At 34.9% G+C, this 19,222-nt stretch overlaps 1 protein-coding gene across 2 annotated transcripts in view; it reads right to left on the bottom strand.

The window, feature by feature from the left end:
* Nucleotides 1-19,222, bottom strand: part of ABHD2 (abhydrolase domain containing 2, acylglycerol lipase) — a 125,855-nt gene that overhangs the window by 58,539 nt on the left and 48,094 nt on the right. For both annotated transcript variants that reach the window (XM_051981081.1, XM_051981080.1), the window contains one exon: nucleotides 18,746-18,946. In XM_051981081.1, coding sequence (XP_051837041.1) covers nucleotides 18,746-18,939 — 194 coding nt within the window. In that variant the 5' untranslated portion in view covers nucleotides 18,940-18,946. The remainder of the gene's footprint in view (nucleotides 1-18,745; nucleotides 18,947-19,222) is intronic.

Here is a 19,222-nt window from a genome sequence, read left to right as displayed (position 1 = left end):
CATTAGAATTAAGAGGGATAGGAAAAGGCTTTGAGTACAAAGTTGGATTTTAGGTGGGAGTCAGGGAAGCCAGGAGGCAGAGATGAAGAGGAAGACCATTCTATGAATGGAGGTTAGGGAGACAGGGAAAATGTCTGAATTTAGGAGATGGAGTGTCTTGTTTGAGAAACAACAAAGAGGCCAGTGTCTCTAGAACAAAGTGTGGGGGCGGGGGGGGGGAGAGGAGTGTAAGTTAGAACATGGAGAAGTAGGAGAGGCAGGATTTGAAGGGCTTTGAATGCCAAAAAAGGGGAACATTTACATTTCTTTTTTTTTTTTTAATAGCTTTTTATTGACAGAACACATGCATGGGTAATTTTTACAACATTGTTCCTTGCACTCACTTCTGTTCCAACTTTTCCCTTCCCTCCCTTCACCTCCTCCCCTAGATGGCAGGCAGTCTCATACATGTTAAACATGCTAAAGTATATTTTAGATACAATATATGTGTGCAGATCCATACAGTTCTCTTGTTGCACTAGAAAAATTGGATTCAGAAGATAAAAATAACCTGGGAAGAAAAACAAAAATGCAAGTAGTCCACATTCATTTCCCAGTGTTCCTTCTCTGGGTATAGCTGATTCTGTCCATTATTGATCAATTGGACCTGAATTGGATCTTCTCTTTGTCGAAGATATCCACTTCCATCAGAATACATTCTCATACAGTATTGCTGTTGAAGTGCATAGTGATCTTCTGATTCTGGTCATTTCACTCAGCATCAGTTCATGTAAGTCTCTCCAGGCCTTTCTGAAATCATCCTGCAGGTCATTTCTTACAGAACCAATAATATTCCATAATACTCATATACCACAATTTACCCAACCCTTCTCCAAATGATAGGCATCCATTCAATTTCCAGTTTTTAACCACTACAAACAGGGCTGCCAGAAACATTTTTGCACATACAGGTCCCTTTCCCTCCTTTAAGATCTCTTTGGGATATAAACCCAGTAGTAACACTGCTGGATCAAAGGTATGCACAGTTTGATACCTTTTTGAGCATAGTTCCAAATTGCGCTCCAGAATGGTTGGATCCGTTCACACAGAATGTATTACTGTCCCAGTTTTCCCACATCTCCTCTAACATTCGTTACTATCTTTTCCTGTCATCTTAGCCAATCTGAGAGGTGTGTAATGGTATCTTAGAGTTGTCTTAATTTGCATTTCTCTGATTAATAATGATTTGGAATACCCTTTCATATAAGTAGAAATAGTTTCAGTTTCATCATCTGAAAATTTTCTGTTCATATCCTTTGACCATTTATCAATTGGAGAATGGCTTGATTTCTTATAAATTTGAGTCAGTTCTCTATATATTTTAGAAATGAGCCCTTTATCAGAACCTTTAGCTGTAAAAATGTTTTCCCAGTTTATTGCTTCCCTTCTAATCTTGTTTGCATTAGTTTTGTTTGTACAAAAGCTTTTTAATTTGATAGAATCAAAATGTTCTATTTTGTGATCAATAATGATCTCTAGTTCTTCTTTGTTCACAAATTTCTTCCTCCTCCACAAGTCTGAGAGGTAAACTATCCTAGGAACATTTATATTTCAATGTAATTAGTTTCCTTTTATTATTATATTTGTATTATAGATGATAGGAAAAGCCAACTTAAAGAGAGTATAACACAATTGGAGACATACTACCAACTATTTTAGAATGAATAAATAATATCAATTATCCTCATTTCTTAGAGTTCCAGGTCTCTATGACAGAAATGACACTCAATGAAGGGTGGCTATAATTATTTTTTCTCTAACCAAGACAGAATGATAGCTTCTTTTATATTCTTTACATGCCTTTTAATAAGCTTGTACTGTTGTCAATACCTTGGTTGCTTAAGTTGCTTACAGTGGGGCCAAGACCTTGAGAGAGATGGATTAGACTTTGCAGGTAAGAAGCAGACTTCTAGATGGGACAAAATTAGTATTCCTCTGGAATCCATCAAGATCGACCCCAATCTGTGTGAGTCCAGAGCCTCTGTAAAGTGCTACAGATTACACTTCCAATTATATAGCACTTATATCCAGGTAATACCTTTTATATACATTTTAGTTGAGTGGTTTCTATAAAGAGGTAGTAAAGGTCGATAAGATTATAACCTAAGAAGAGCAAGTTCTCCAACTATGTTACAGTATTAGAATAGCAAGTTGTCTGACTGAATACATACACTAAAAATCCTAAATCAATTTCCTGTATTCCAGTAATTTCCTGTTTTGAAGTGTAAAGGTCAGATAGTCTGATAAAGTCTATAATGATATAACACTATTGTATCATTATTTGTTTTTAAATCATACTCAATTAGTGACTCATGTCATGTTCTGATAGTAAACGATACTAAATAAAATATGACTCCTAATATACAATCACTCTTAATTCTGAGAATTCTTCCCTCCTGTTCAGTGGAATTCCACAAACATTTGCTAAGTGTCAGTTCAGGACCAGACACTATGTTAAGATAAGGGCCTTATCTTTTAACAAAAATGAAAACATTTTTCCCTTCCGAAAATTTATTCTATATATATTGGGAAGACTGAAGCTACACTGTATGAAAGTCTAAGTTATTTCTCTCCTGCGTCTCCCTAACAAAGACACTTTGAAGAATCATTTATTTCATAGGCAATGGGAAGCGTATAAAATTTTGGGAGTGATGAGCAACATGATAAAGTAAGCCTTCCAGGCATTTAATGTGGTGGATAGAACAACCTGGGAGAAAAGTTGTTAAAATTTTAATTTTAATATTAAATTTGAGGATATGTGAAATATGTCTAGTCTCTAGCTGTGTTCTTAAAGTATCACTTACTTCTAGGATCATAGAATTGGAGTTGCGAGGGACCTTAGAAATCATGTCATCAACTTTTTTATTTTGCATGAGAAAAAGCAAGCCTGGGGAGCTGAAAGAACTTGATCCAGGTCCTGAAGAGCAAGATCTGAGCTGGGGCTTAAATTTAATATTTTTAAGCTCTCTGGACCTAAATATCTTTCTCTGTAAAATCAGTGGGTCCAAAGAGGTAACTTTTAAAGTCACTTCCAGATCTAAAGTTCCATGAGTAATATAAACAATAAGTGCTTTAAGATCTTGGAGGAAGTAGGACTTGGGATGGATCCTCAAGGATTTATATCATCTATAAAAAGCTGGTATAAGAAAAAGCATATAGGTAGATAAAAGTTTTAAGGGACACTGCATAGGTCAATCTGATTAGAGGGAAGGTTCAATAAGTATTCACTAAATTGATTTTTCTTGCAAAAATATATATACACACATTTATGATGGGAGAATCAAACCTTTTCCTGTAACCCAAGTGAGTATATAAAGCTGAAGGAGGCAGGTTGGGAGAAAAGAAAATTGTACTGCGTTAATAGGTGTGGCACCCTTTAGATTTAACAAATCTTTGTGAAGCTCTTCATTCCATGTTAATGACTGATCACAAGCTTTAGTAAGCCAGTTAGAAAAAGCAGGCCAAGATGTAGCCTCCCAATGAATCATATCCTGAAGTAAATACTACTTAAGAGTCAGCACAATCAGTCTAAAAAATTTGCACAACAGAAGATAATGGAGCTAAGTCTTCTAAAGTGAAGTTAGTGGCTTGGAGAATTAACATTTAAAAAATATGGCACAATGCATATGTTTTGCTGATTCTCTTTGATCTCCTCCTAATCAGGCAATAATTGATTGCTGAATTCAACCACTGATCTTTGGAAGAAAGAGTGTCTTGGTGCTGGGTTTTTCTCAGAAGGAAGATTTCAAAGGGTTTTATGAAGCCCACAAGCCCTTACTTAATGACCCTTATAACCAGAAGCTGACACATATACTAAACTATGATGGTTTCTCTATAGCAGCAATAACCTCATTTTATGCCATAACACTTCTATGGATAGCCAGCTCTGGTTGGTTCTTTAAATCAAAGACTCTTTCCTTATCTCTCTTCTCTATCTCTTGGAGAAACCATCAATTCTCATGGTTGAAAATAACAGATAACTCAAAAATAAATCTATATCTTTATCTCTATTATCATCTATATTGTGATGTTTAAAATATTTGAGAGACATAGTTTCTGTGTAATTTAATCATTTTATTAGTAATGCTAGCATTTTAATAATAGAGGTCAGTGATACTCTCAAATACCAGAGACTCCTCAAGCTAGTGGGCCCATAGTTTATATGCTCTTGGAAGAGTAGATGTTCTCAAGGATGGCAAACAACTCTGAATGTTTAACAAGTAATGAGAGAATAAATATTGCAATGAGAGGTAGATTGTTTTCCAAAGAGGGTCTTGAAAATGCATATTCAAGTCTTTGTCAAAGAGACTTATCAATTTCTAACCTCTGTTAATACAATGGAAAATCCACATTTTCCTAGACCTGTCTGAATAAATTATAATGAATAGGAATTCAAACATTTGCCTAAACTTAGAATTTCTTTTGCTCTGTGATTAAATCTTAGTCTGGCTAAGTCTTTGCCCAAGATTTCCCATACTGGTTGATTTCTGGATGAGGAAGTAAAAAAGGGGGAAAACCGTGGTCCTGATTCAATAGTTAGTTATTAACACAAGAGAGAAACAATCATTTCTCTCAATATCATCTCTATATATCTCCCAGATATCTCTCTGTTTCAGTACTACATTTTCCAACTATCTATGTACATATCCATTTGCATGTTCCACTGTCATTTAAAACTCAGTCTTGTCCAAAATTGAAATCATTAGATTCCTTTCAAAACCTTTCAATCTTCCTAATTTCTTTATGTCTGTTGATGTTTGTTACCATTCTCCAAGCCTAGGCTTTAAAGTGTAAAATGAATTTTTACTTTTCTGCTTCACTCTCCACATCCAATCCTTGTCAAGTCTGATCAATTCTATTTCTACAATTTCTTTTACATCTCCTACCTCTCTTCCCACTCACACCATCAGCAACAGATGAGAGGATGAACATTTTTGCTTATCTTTTTAAAAATCCTTTTAACTGGCCTACCTAACTCTGATCTCTCCCATAATTAGCTTTCACACAAATGCCAAAATAATCTTTCTAATGCCTGACAATGTCACTCTTTACCCCAAAACATTCAAAGGCTCCATGCTGCTTATAATAAATGCTAAGCCTGGTCTTTAGGGTCATCTACAATATGGCTCCAACCTACTTTTGGAACTTATTTTACACTAGTCCCTTCCATGAGCTTGACATTCCAACTAAACTGGTTGTTCCTTGATCTTAGCCTATATTCTCCCTTCTCCATGCATTCACAAAGGCTCTGACTCTTCCTGGTCTCCTACTTTCCCCAAAGAGTTTTGTCTTTACCTGTAGAAATCCCTTTCTTCAAGGCCATTACAAGAAGCCACCTCTTCTTATGAAGTCTTTCCTTTACTCACCCTCATACCCAGATGTAGGCAATTTCTTCTCTCCCCTCAAATTTTGGCAGAATACTTTGTCTAGATCTTTTTTGCCCTTTTTTTTTTTATGCTATAGAAAATTAGAACACAAGGTTTTGCAATTGTCCTTTTATTAAATTCTACTCCGTATTATTTTGTTGTTCAGGCATTTCAGTCCTGTCTGATTCTTTGTAACCCTATTTGAGGTTTTCTTGGCAAAGATAGTGTAGTAGTCTGCCATTCTCTTTTCTGGCTCATTTTACAGAGAGGAAACAGAGGCAAACAGTTAAATGACTTGCCCAGAGTTATACAGCAGTAAGTGTCTGGGACCAAATTTGAACTCGGGTTTTCTTGACTCCAGTCTAGGCACTCTATATATTGTATTCATAGTATTGTACAATACTATGTATTGTATTGGGCCTAGCTGCCCACTGTGAATCATATTTTTGTGTATATGTCACACTACCCTCACCTTAAATTAGAAACTTCTTCTAAACTTTTTCATTTTTGTATTCCCAGTGTTTTACCACAATGCCTTACATGTTCTAGATACTTAATAAATTTTCACTAAAATAGAAAGTAGTGTGTGGAGCCCTGGCAAAGATTTTCTTTGAGCTGCTACCCAGGTTTTATCAAACAATATAGTTATATTTTTATAAATATATGTATCATCAACAAAATAAGTTCATAAAGAATCAAAGCTTTCTGCATCAGTAACAGCCACAAAGATCATCAAAGGAAGGTACGTTTCAGAAAATGTACTTTCCTATTATAAATACCACAACATGAAAGCACTTCTGAGCCTAAGCATTGTCACTAAACAATCCCTATTTTACACAGGGTATTTCCTGCTAAAAGGGCCTACCTTTATGTAATTTATATTGTTTTCACCATTCAGTTTCATAGAATTCCTCTAAATATAAATTAGAATCAGTTATTAATTACTCGCCTACTCCTTTTAATATAGTAGTAGAAATAATCCAAAAAAGTAGATAAATCAAAAAATAATTTTTATTTTCCTTTGGAATGCATCGTTTATCCTTATAATTCGGAGGCCAAATTAATTGTATTTTGCTAAGTCTCTCTCTTAAAATTAATTTGTATTTCTTAAGTATAAATCATATACCAACAAATAGCAAAGAGTAGCCTACACACTAACATTTTTCAAATGGAAAGGGGAATGGCCAGCCCAGTACCAGAGAGAAACTGGTCTGAGGTTAAAAACTGTATGTAGACAATTCAGAATATTCAGAATACTACATTAGAATTGTGATGATCTTTTGGAAAATATTCCAAATTTGTAACCTAGAGATTAAGTTCAGTTTTGGTCAATCCAGGAGCAGTGTGGGAGGGAGGGAGGGCTGCTATGATGCCAGTAGGTGGTCAACTCGTTTGGGGAACAGATAGTTTCATTCTTGACTTTGTATCCTCAGAACCTTGTACAGTGCTTTATATTGGATACAAATAATAGCATATTATTAATTATATTATATTAAATATATATTATATATAAATATATTAAATATTAAAATTAAATATATAAAATTATATTTATCATTGGTGCATATTAATTATGCACCATATAAAATTATGCTAATAAGCTTATTGATTATATTCTAAAGAAGTTCTCCCCAAAGTCTGCCTGGTTTAGTATATCCAATAAGTATTGAATTGAACTGATCAAAATGAACTAAGAAGGAAGCTTGAGATAATTCCTCAAACATAATAGATTTAATGTAGTAAGGGCCTAATATTCATGTCATTTGTCTAGATTGTGATACTATTTGTGAGGGAGGGATATCAGAATATCTGTTTTGTACTTAAAGTAAAAGAATTCTCAATTATAGGACATTACTATAGTTCAAGGTGAACTTCATTAGTGAAATGAACAATAACTTGATTTCAGAAGTTTTGAGACTATGAATTAAAAAAAAAATTCACTATTCTCAGTGAAGCAAAAAGATGTTTCCTTTAACTGCAGTAAGCATGAGGCAATATTTTGCAATATAGACAAACTTTTATATCATTTGGTGTTTAGAAAGGTATATACTCATGAACAGACTCTCCTACCAATGGCTCAGCAAACAACCTTATTTAATCCTGGTATCGGAGAACTGATAAGTTGGCAGTTTGCTTAGGTTAGTCACAGTGATTTAACAAAACAGGTCTCTTGAAATGGTATTACTTTTTAGCAGCAGTTTTTTTTTTTTCTTTCTGGCTTGACTATATTGAACTGGCTATCTGATACAGTATATAAAATAAGTAGGCATAATCCCCCCCCCCAAAAAAAAATGGACAAAATAATCTGAGCACAACAAGCAGCATACATTTACCTAAAAATCTTACTATGAACAAGGCATAAGAAAAGAGAGGGACTTGTGATTTTCATTGTTAGAGGGAATTCCCAGGTTAGGAAACTCCCTTTGTCATAACAAATGATATTGCCTAATGTTAAATCTTAGAGAAAAAGAGATAAACCTCTGGATCATAAATCCAGCTAACACCCTTATATCTTTTAATTCCTATATGGAATTTTATTTCCTACTTTGAATTCCCATATAATTCCTATGATAATGAAATCACCTGATTTTCTTAATAGGAATATATACTATATATGTATATGGTAACATGTATATATACATATATACCCCTGTATACATACAAATACCACACACATAAATGTATATGTGTTTCATTCAATAAAGAATACATCGCACAATAAAAGAGATGAACTCAGGGCAGTGCTACATTATAGAGAGGCAGTTTGGGATAAGGAAAATAGCCCTGGATTATAGCTCAGGAAAGCTGGATTCAAACCTCAGTTTTGCCTGCTGTGTGACCTCTAGCAAGTCAATTTAACTTTCAGTCTCAGTTTCCTCATATGTAAAATACTACTCATAGTGCTTACCTCATTACTGTTATTGTGAAGATTAAATAAAGAATAATTTGTTTCAAATCTGCATAGCAATTATAAAATTATACAATAAAGTACCATATAAATATATTATCTTTTCTCTTATCACAACATAAAAATCTCATTTTTAGTAGTAATAATCCTGTGTCTTTGATCTTTTAAGAACTTGTTACCAATGCAGATTTCTAGCTAAGCAAGTCCTTGAGATTCAAGGACCTGTGTAATCACATCAGTTTCCTAGATCACTTCATCAATGTTTAATATTTTACTGCAAGTATCTAAGTAAATATTTATACAGTTCCTAAAAAAAGGATGAAACCAGTTCAAAGAAAAATGAGAATTGGGGCAATGACTGTGTATCTAGAAAAATGACAAAGTCTTAGTGTTCAGCTTAAACAACAATAAATCAAAGAGCAAGGAAAAAAATATTTAAACCAATGAAGTTTGGAATGTCTCTGTGGGCAAAGGAAAATTAAAGGGAATTTGAGTCCAAGAAAATGAAATTCTTCTATTCTTAAAAAAATTAGCTTTCCATATAATGCTTTTCAAGAGATACTGAAAAGGGTATACAATGAGAAATGAGGTCACACATAGAGTTGCCTACACTGTATTTCTCTGGAGATAATAATAACTAAAATAAAAGACAAATATCTAATGGCTTATTTTCCTCTATGATACACTGAGTTTGATAAAGCCAAGTGTAAAGATGCCCCAATTTGAACATTCCATTCTGTCCTATATATTGTGCATTCTCAGACCAGAGATGCACAAAGATAGCATATGGGATATGAAACCTGGCTTTTGAGAGTAGAGTCAGAAAGAAAAGTGATCCAACTGTTAGAAGATAGTTAATAGGAGACAAAGAGAGGCAGGAAAGAGGTGATGTCTGGAACAAGAAATGCAAGCTAGTGGCCTTGCTTAATAGAAACAAAAAGGGGAGATGAATTTGTAGGAGACATTTCTGATCAGTATACACAGTCAAAACTGTAGCAGACAGACACCACTGTTGGTAAGAAATTAAATACGAGGCTAATTAACACCAGAATGTCATCTTTCAAAATACTTGTACAGAGCTTTAGAACTCTAAAAAGAGAAAGAAGAAATGGATAAAACAATATGGAAAAGGAAATAGGATTAATAGGAATCCAAGGTTTTTTTCCATTCTTAAACAGAAGCTGGAAACAGACCGAATGAAAAAAATAAATAAAAAGTTCAGGAACAGCCACATAGTATGTTATACCGGCCATTACCACCAGATCCTGTAGCATCCTGCCTGGATTCCTGCCCACATGTGTCAGGTATCTATCTGATAGGTTCACAGGTAACAATAACATCCAACGTTTCTCATTAATACAGTCAGCAGCTGCTCTGAAGAAAGAACCAATTACATTTTTATCTCCTGGTGAGAGATGATCAAAAAAAAAAAGGTTACTAGGGTTTTGATCACGAGAGTCCTGCCAGGGATCTCAATTGTTTCTTGGATCAAATTAAAATACACATATGATCCTAAGCTTTTTGACTCTTCACCCAACTTTCCCAAGTATTCTCATTTACAGCTGAATCTCAGGCGGGGCAAATCCATTGTTCTTCCCATGTGTGTGCTTTGTCTTCTCTCAACCCCAACTCATCTCTCATACTGTTCTCTTTTCCTGGGCAGTTACTTTTTTATATTCAGCTCCCTACTCCCTCTCATCCTTCTCAAGGCCTTTAAGCCTTCTAAGACTAGCTGAATCTGGCTTCTGTCAGTCCTGGCACTAGAGAATCTTTTCTTTGTGATACGATCTGTACCTATGGAAGAAATCAACAAAGCATTTATTTATTTGTTGCATTTATTCCCTTTTTTCAACTTTTTAAAAACATGCAGTAGCATCTTTTCTCTTTGTAGATAGGATTGACCTAAGTAAAAGAGCAAACTAAAAAGAGGCCATCTTTGGCATGTAATGACAATACATACCAACCTCAAACATCCGTGGTTTAAAGAAAATCTTGGAAGAGCAGCTAGATAGTAGAGTGGCTAGAACACTAGTCCTGGACTCAGGAGGACCTGAGTTCAAATGTGACCTCAGATACTTAAACACTAGCCTGGGGAAGTCACTTAACCCCAGTTGCCTCACCAAAAACAAACAAAATTTCACCAAAAACTCCAGTAAAAGCTTCAATTATGGCCTTTCTTCCAACATTTTAATATGCTGTAAGTATTTGGGACTGTGAGGGATAGCTATGCTCCTGTGTAAGTCCTTTACTCAGTATCCCAAACTTTTCTTTAAGACATTGGCTTTTTATCATAAGGGAGACTCCCATAGCCTCCCCAAAAGATCTGGGAATAGATTTCAAATTATCTGTGAACTTGAACCTTACCACTTTGATAACTATATTTCAATATAATTGGTTCCTTTCTAAGGTACATGTGTATTTTATGTACTTACAAACATTGTTCTAAGAGAAGATCATGGCCTTTGGTAGACTGTCAAAGGGGCCCATGGTATAAAGACACTTTTAAGACAAATAAATTCTTCTAAGACAATATATTGCAGAACAGGTGTCAATAAGCATTTGTTGAAAAGAATTTCCTCCTCAGGGGTTTCTTATACAAATGAATTCAAAGATTAAGTCTAAAATATGGAGTTAGACTTATCACAATGCAATCCTCTCCACACATGGTCTCTCTCTTACTCTCCAAAGTCTGTTTTTCTTCTGATTATGGGATCTAGAGGATGAGAAATTTCAAAGCAATTGAGTTACTGTAGCCATATCTGTCTTACTATGGCATTCCTGTCATTAAATACTTTTTTTTTCTTTTGCTTCAGTTACATTTCTAGAATGAACTTCTTCAAGCCTGGTATGTTTGGACATTTCCTGGATATGACATTTACCCTTCTATTTATTTATTCTTTTTGGCAACTGTCCTAAAAAAAAAAAAGCAACCAAATTGACTCTTCTTTCTGTATTTTGGAAATCTGGGGGAAGATAGAGTAAATAAATAGAAGGAAAAAGAAAAACCTGTTTCATTCTCTGTGGTCAGCATGGGACCACTATTTTCAAGACAGTATCTTATCTCCCACCTTTCAAATGAGTGATAGAACACTTTAAAAGAGGATAGTCTACATATATTCACTTTCTCAATTTCCTTATCATTCTCTTCTCCATCCCCTGCAATAATGCTTGGTCTCCCATGTTACCATTTAGGCCTGAAATTGCTCCCTCCAACTTTTAAATCCTCCTAATTGTTAAATCCAATGGCCTCTTTTTAATCTTCATCCTCAAGGCAGGATGATATAATGCAAAGAGCATGAGTGACATTTGGGGAAAGAAGTCTGTAATTCTTGTTCAGTCATTTCAATTGTGTTCTACTCTTTGTGACCACAAAGGGGGTTTCTGTGGCAGAGATACTAGAGTGGGTCACCGTTTTCTTCTCCAGTTCATTTTACAGATGAGGAAAGTGAGGTTAAAAAGGTCGAGTGACTTGTCTGGGTCACATTGCTACTAAGTGTCCGAGGTCAGGTTGAGCTCAAGAAGAAAAGTCTTCCCAATTTTAAGTCTGGCGCCCCATTTATTGTACCACCCAGCTGTCCCTGGAGTCAGAAGACCTGAGCTCAAGTCCCAAGCTAGAAATGGTGGGCTAGAGGGCTACAGGATACAGAGAGGGGCAAAAATAGTTCCTGTCCTCAAGGATTGTACATTCTAATGGGTGTGTATAGAGCAATAATATAAATAATAATGACAACTCTTTTATGTAGCTCTTTAAGGTTTACAAAATACTTTAAACAGATTATCTCATCTGTCTTCACAACACTCCTCTATTTTTATTATCCATTTTACAGATGAGGAAACTGAGGCTAGAGGAGTGAAGTGATTTGGTCAGTTGCTATGTGTTGGATTCAGTATTTAAATGAAAGTCTTCCTGTTTTTGGGTCTAGTGGAATCCTCCATACCCTGCTGCCTCTCACTGGAGTAGGAAATGATTAATATCACCCAAATATTAAGTTGAATCTTAAGATTTTTTTCCTTTTCCCCCTTACTTATTGGTATTTTATTTTTTCCAATTACATGTAAAGATAGTATTCAACATTCATTTTGCATAAGATTTTAAGTTCCAAAATTTTCTCCTTTCCTCCTTGCTCTTTCCCATTCCCAAAACAGCAAGCAATTTGATATAGATTATACATGTACAGTCTGATAAACATATTTCCACACTAGACATGTTGTGAAAAAATCAGAACAAAAGGAAAAAAAAACCATGAAAAAGGAAAAACAGTAACAACAAAATGAAAATAGCATGCTTTGATCGGCATTCAGTTTCCTTAGTTTTTTCTCTAGATATGGATGGCATTTTCTCTCATGAGTCTTTTGGAATTATCTTGGATAGCTACACTCTTAAGTTGATCACAGTTGATCATTGCACAATGTTGCTATTATTATGTATAATATTCTTTTGGTTCTACTCACTTTACACAGCCATCAGTTCATGCAAATTTTTCTGGTTTTTTTTTTTTTTTTAATCAGTCTGCTCGTTTCTTATAGCACAATTGCATATTATGTTTACTTACCACAACTTGTTAAGTCATTGTAGTTGATGGGCAGACCCTCTATTTCCAATTCTTTGCCACCACAAAAAGCATTGCTATAAATATTTTTGTACATATGAGTCTTTTCTCCTCTTTTATGATCTCTTTGTGATAGCAGTAGAGACACTGCTTGATCAAAGGGTATGTACAGTTTTGTAGCTCTTTGGGTATAGTTCCAGATTGCTCTCCAGAATGGTTGGATCAGTTTACAATTCCACCAACAATGTATTAGTGTTCCAATTTTCTCACATCTTCTCCAACATGTATCATTTTCCTTTTCTGTCATATTAGCCAATCTGATAGATATGAAGTGATTCCTCAGTTATTTTGATTTGCATTTCTCTAATCAATAGTTATTCAGGACATTTTTTCATATGACTATAAATAGCTTTAATGTCTTCATCTAAAAACTTTCTGTTCATATCATTTGACCATTTATCAATATAACTTGCATTCTTAAAAATTTAACTCAGTTGTCTATATATTTGATTAATGAGACCTTTATCAGAAACTCTGGTCATAAAAATTGTTCCAATCTTTCTGCTTTTCTTCTAATCTTGGTTGCATTGGTTTTGTTTGTGCAAGATTTAAAAAAAAAAAAAAAAGAGTTCCTCACCCTCAAAACATTTCCAGTTATAGGGATGGAAATGTTCCAGATATACAAACAAGAAACTCCCAAGAGCTCTACTGATCAACACTGTTGTTTCACAGGCTGGAAAACTGCACTGTATTCCTTTCCAAAGCACACACATCACTGCCAAAAACAGACCAACACCTACAGTTATTTGTGGAACACAGTAGGCAGAAAGGCACAGTTTTTAAAATGTAGGCCTTGTCTAACAGAATCACCAAACTGTCCTCTCTCTTAAAATGTATTCTTCCTAACTTGTATGAGCATAAGGACTGATGTATTATTGGGTAAAATATATAACTTAGAATAGTTTGATTTTTGATGAGCTCAAAGCAAATGTTTTAATTCATCTATTATAAATACTCATGTATTTTATGGTTAGTGCTAAAAAAAAGTCACAGATATATAGACTTGTGCTTTGCCATGTGCTAAGTGGGGAAGAAATAACAGAATATTAGAGTATGACCTAAGAGATGACTTAGTTCTACCTTTCCATTTTATAAATAAGGAAACTAAGACCCAAGGATGTAAAGTGCTTTTGTAATAGGTCTCAGGGATGACAAATTGAATTAACGGCACCAGTCAGTCTGCAAGTATATTTTGCAACTTGATTCATTTTTTTAATTAGCAGGCATAAATCTTCTTTCCTTTCTATGCATTTTAATTTAAAAAGAAAAATAAAGTCCTTGCAAAAAATATATAGTCAAAAGCAACAAATTTCCATGTTGTCCAAGTCCAAAAATATATGTTTCATTCTACATTTCAAATCTATAACATCTCTATTAGGAGATGGGCAGCACATGTCATCAGCAGATTTTTGGAATCAGTTGATAATTGCATTGATCCAAGTTTTTAAGTCTTTCAAAGTTACCTGAGTTTAAGTGCTTACAATGTGTGAGACAGCAGGCACTATGAAAGTAATAATCTGGCTTTCCTTTTAATAGCAGAGTAAAGTCCTTTTTTGCCACCAGTCCTGAATTTGCTCCTTCTCAACACCAAGAAGAACAGAGGCTCAATCTGTCTGCAATCCAAACATACTTTGGTCTTGAGTCACAAGGGGAATGTCTATAGGGAGCTCTATAAGACTTCTGTTCAAGTGCTGTAGCTGTTAGGCCTCTAACCTCAATTCCTTACCTACAGAATGATTTTTCCAAGATAAGAATATTTATTCTAATAGTAGCTGAGACAACTGTCCAGTTTTGACCCCTTCAGGGACCCTCCTTTAGGTCATGCTGAGAATACTTTATTGAATATTTTATTTTCTGCATAATTTTGTGGTAACTGTTCTCCTCATATCAGAAATACTCCTCAAGACAATATTTCTGACAAAAATATTAAAAGAGAAGTAAAGATAAGTCAATTAGGCTCACTCAAATCCTGTGTTTAGATTCATACATGGCTCCTCCACCCCCAAAATAACTTTGGAAGTCTGAAGCAACATAGACAACCATTTTTCCTCTTATTTCTTTTAAGGATCTAAATAGGATTTGCACCCTTGGCATAATCAGGTTTCCTACACCAGCTCCAACTGTGTGTCTTACTAGGAAACTTTATCTCATCTTCATATCTTCATATTTATGTCGTCTTTTGTATTACTAATGTCTCAGTCCCCTTCTCTAAAAGGAAGCAAGAATAGAGATAGGTACTTTTCTGCTGATAGTTAATAAACCTTATGTTACTAGGATCATGACAATTTCAAGATGGAAGAGATCTTTGAAATATGCTATTTAGCAAATGGGGAAATTGGGATCCAGAAAGATTGGGATCACACAGCAAATTAATGACAGGGATGAAACTAGAAACCAGATTTCCTGTCTTCTTTATCATTAGTTTTTTTTATTTCACATTTCTGATAGATATTAAGAAACTTAATTTTAAGCTGAATCTTGGTCTGTTCATCCCAGATTAAACATAGGAGAACAAAAAATGAATTACTGAGTTTAAGTATATATTCATTTACTAGCACAAGAAGTTAATACCATTCTATTTAATCAGACTTTTTCATTTACTCATAAACTAAATCATTTGTAACTTAAATACTTTATCTTTCCCACACAGAGTTAACTTTTTAAAAAGTTTTAATGTCATACGCAAGAAAATTTAAACAAACTCCCTTCTAGTTTCTTTCACATTCCTGCAAATTTTTTCTGACATGAGGATGGTAAAATAAAATACATTCTTATTCAGTTCTTAGTTCAGCAGAACTGTTTCTTCAAAGTGGGTAGTGCTGAACAAGAACAGCAATTTTATTTTAAGTGTCATCACTGCCATTTCAAACCTGAAAGGGGATTTGTTAGTGAAAAAGACTGTAAGCACGCCTGGTCCTTTAGAAAGTCTCTTGTGATTTAGCTGTTAGAATGAGTATTTATGCCCATAACAGAAAAGCTTCCTGTCCCTGTTTCAAAAAACTGTCACGGCCATAACTATGTGGCCATCTTATAAGGAGAAACTGGCTTTAGGCAAGCACCAATCATACCAACGAATATGAGATGAAAATTTAATTTGAAGGCTCAAACTCTGATCTAGGTCTTAAGCTGGAACCCAGGGTTGGGAAAAGTTGGCCTTTAGTGGTCCTTGTCTTCAAACTAGGCATTTTAGTAATTCAATCCTAATGTTTAGTAGGGCTGACAGGACAAAGCAAGAAAGGTTAAAATAACTAAGATATAAAAACTTCTTCCTTTGGTCACTTTTTACAAAGAAATTTATGCTTAAGTATTAGAGGTTTTTAACTGTTTCAATGCTCTCTCACCATAAAGACAAAGCAATCTTCAATAATAACAAAAATTTAATAATTTAAAAAAGTTTTGAAAGTTAATTGTTGAGTTATTCATTAAATACATCTCTGAAACCACAAGCAACTCCCCAGTGCAAATATTAGGGTAGTTGCAGATCCAGGACAACACCCAAACCTAACCTAACTTGAAGTTAAAATGGCAATTTGCCAGTAACTAACTTTATGCAATTGGTTCACATAGCTTTTCTCTCTCTTCAAATATCTTTATTGCTAAAGGGATCAAAGGACACTTCCACGTCAGACAGGGAAGAATGGAGGTGACAGTCAATTGAAGTAGGTGAAGACGATTTCAGTGGAACCAGCATAAATCACTATAGAAAGTACAGTTATCTATATGTAACCAGTAACCAGGCCATCTCTGCCCTTCAGGCCCATTTAAAAAATGTGCCTAAAAAGGGGACATATGAGAAAAATTACAGCATTTAAAATCTTTGCTATTGGATGAAAGAAGCCTACTCAGCTTTCTTTACATTCTGAACAATTAGTAACTAATCAAATCTTATATATTTTGCTGGAAATTGGGCAATAGCAGCTTTCTCCTAGCTTCCTCTAATTAATCATGAGTGAATGGCTGCATATAAACTTACAGAGCTTTAAATACATTTAGCTTTCTCTGGAAGTATGTCCATAAGGAGCTAGGTATGGATGCCTTTTCTTATATAGGAAATATTTATTTCTCATGCATTCAAAATGAAAACTGGAAAAAAAATGGATGAAAACTTTTATGTTGGAATCTGTCAATAGTTCAGGAGAAAAATGGTTCTCAGGAGACTTATTCCCATGGTTTTAAAATTCTGGGTACAGTGTCTGATTTAGCCTAAAGCACAGCAAATTTCCCAGGGAAACCACGACAGCTCCCTATGTACCAGCCTCCAAAGGGCTAAGATGGGTTCCCCACAAACTTTTGTTTTCTCAAATAATGTCTGGAGTTTATTTGTTATACATTAAAATTCTATTGATGCCCTATCATTAGTAGAAGAGAAGCTCTGGGAAGTCCTAACAAAGTATGGACCTGGTGACATACAGTTAGCCTGTTCTCCGAGGACCACTTGAGCTAAATTTTGACAAGTTCCTTACTGGAATGCTGTAAATCCTTTACAGTGTGGAATGACACACTGTATTTCATAAGACCACTGTTAAGAAATACCAGGGTAATGACCCTGGTTGGTGGAGGAACCAGAAGTCTACAGACAAAATTACAGATCCTTACAGTGCTGAAGTAAACAGCTAAAATAAAAATAAAAACTTTTCTTATTTGATCACATGCAGCAATATGTTATACATGAGTCCCTTTTTTCACATTAAAATTCTGTGATTTATTATTTTAAAAATGCTAAAAAGAATTAAGTCATATAAATAAAAAGGAGAAAAAAAAGGTAAAGCCAGAAGCACTATTTTTTTTTCAAAAAATGAGTACTCGAGTGGCATTGTAATATATTAGGGGGAAGAAAATATTAACTGAGATTTAGATATAACAAGGTTCTAATCAGTAGTCACAGAAAAGGAAATTATTCAAGAAATGAAACCATTTTATGAAGCAATTAGAAAATTTGTATTATGGTAACATCTGAGCATGAACTGAACCACCAAACAGGATTAAAACCTAGGATCAAGTTCTCTCTGTTGTAGGTCTGGGAATTCAACCTGCTTTTCCTATGCCAACATCTCTATGTATCCTAACAGAGAAATACACTGAATACTACAGATATTCTATCCAGATGGATGAGATATCATTATTCTTCAAAGTTTCTTATAAATACTCAACCACAGAAAATGGCTTCTCCTCCTGTATGAATCATATCCAAGGCTGCCCACAGCAGAGGCTCTAATCCAACTTCCCAATAATTTAAAATATCCTCCCTTTTCTCAAACATAAATTAAAGGAAAAAAGGCTTAGTTCACTTGGGGTCTCACACAACCTGTCAGGATTTAATAACAAATGTTCTCATTAGCTAATGGAATCTTGATACATTTTCCCATAAGAGAACTGGCAAGTACCCAGTATGTCTGAGCTTTTTTCTCATTCAAATACTTTGGGCAGAGATGGCTTTTCTGCTCAATATTTATGATCATTTCACCCAACTAGGGCAAGAAATGGTGAATTTGATAAATACTCTAGCTTTATTTTGGCTCCTAAAATACCACTATTTCTTTTGTGAAGCCCCTGACACTGATGCTATCACCTTGTTATAGGAGAGAGGAGGAGGAGAAAAGACTTCATTACTTCTATTTCTAATTTGAGTGTAACAATATCAAAATGCTGGTGGCCGCTATTGGTCTCAAAAAGTCCCATATTTAAAATCACAGATAATGATCAACTCTTCTACCCTATATAAGTCAACTTAGTTTCAAAGCATAAGTAAACTAGGTTTAATTTCAGTCTTCTTTGGAAATACAAGCAATACAACTTAGGATAAGATTGCAGGAATCACTTACTCTTTGGTCAGGAGGGGACAGGACTTCAGGAGAAATCGAGATAGCCCAGAGTCCTGGAAGTAGAGGTCAGGTGGGGCTGTCGGGCTCTTGAGATTCAAACATCTGACAATCACATAGAGTACAGCTGCCACAGCAGCTAACTTTACCCCATCAAACACAGCAGGCAGCTCAGAGGTTTCTAGCATTGCATTCATCTTGAGCCTGGAAAGAAGAGGTGTACAATAAAGAATGGTGAGGAGTTTGGCATTTGCAGGTCACAGTGAAAAAAGTCAAGTTTTAATTTCACCAAAGAAGCATGGAGAGACTTTCTTAGGGATTAACATCAGGGCCAGTAGAGTGACCTAGGCACATGCCAATGAGAGAGCAGCAGCCCCAATTTCAACATTCTCTTCAGTCATGCTCAGGTCTCCCTGAATCCTAAAAAAACCCTTTCCCTTGGTCCTTGTCTCTCTTGCAGCCATCATCCCTTTTTTCCTT

Source organism: Antechinus flavipes, chromosome 2, assembly GCF_016432865.1.
Source record: "Antechinus flavipes isolate AdamAnt ecotype Samford, QLD, Australia chromosome 2, AdamAnt_v2, whole genome shotgun sequence".
Classification (NCBI taxonomy): domain Eukaryota; kingdom Metazoa; phylum Chordata; class Mammalia; order Dasyuromorphia; family Dasyuridae; genus Antechinus; species Antechinus flavipes.
This window is presented reverse-complemented; position numbering and strand designations above follow the sequence as displayed.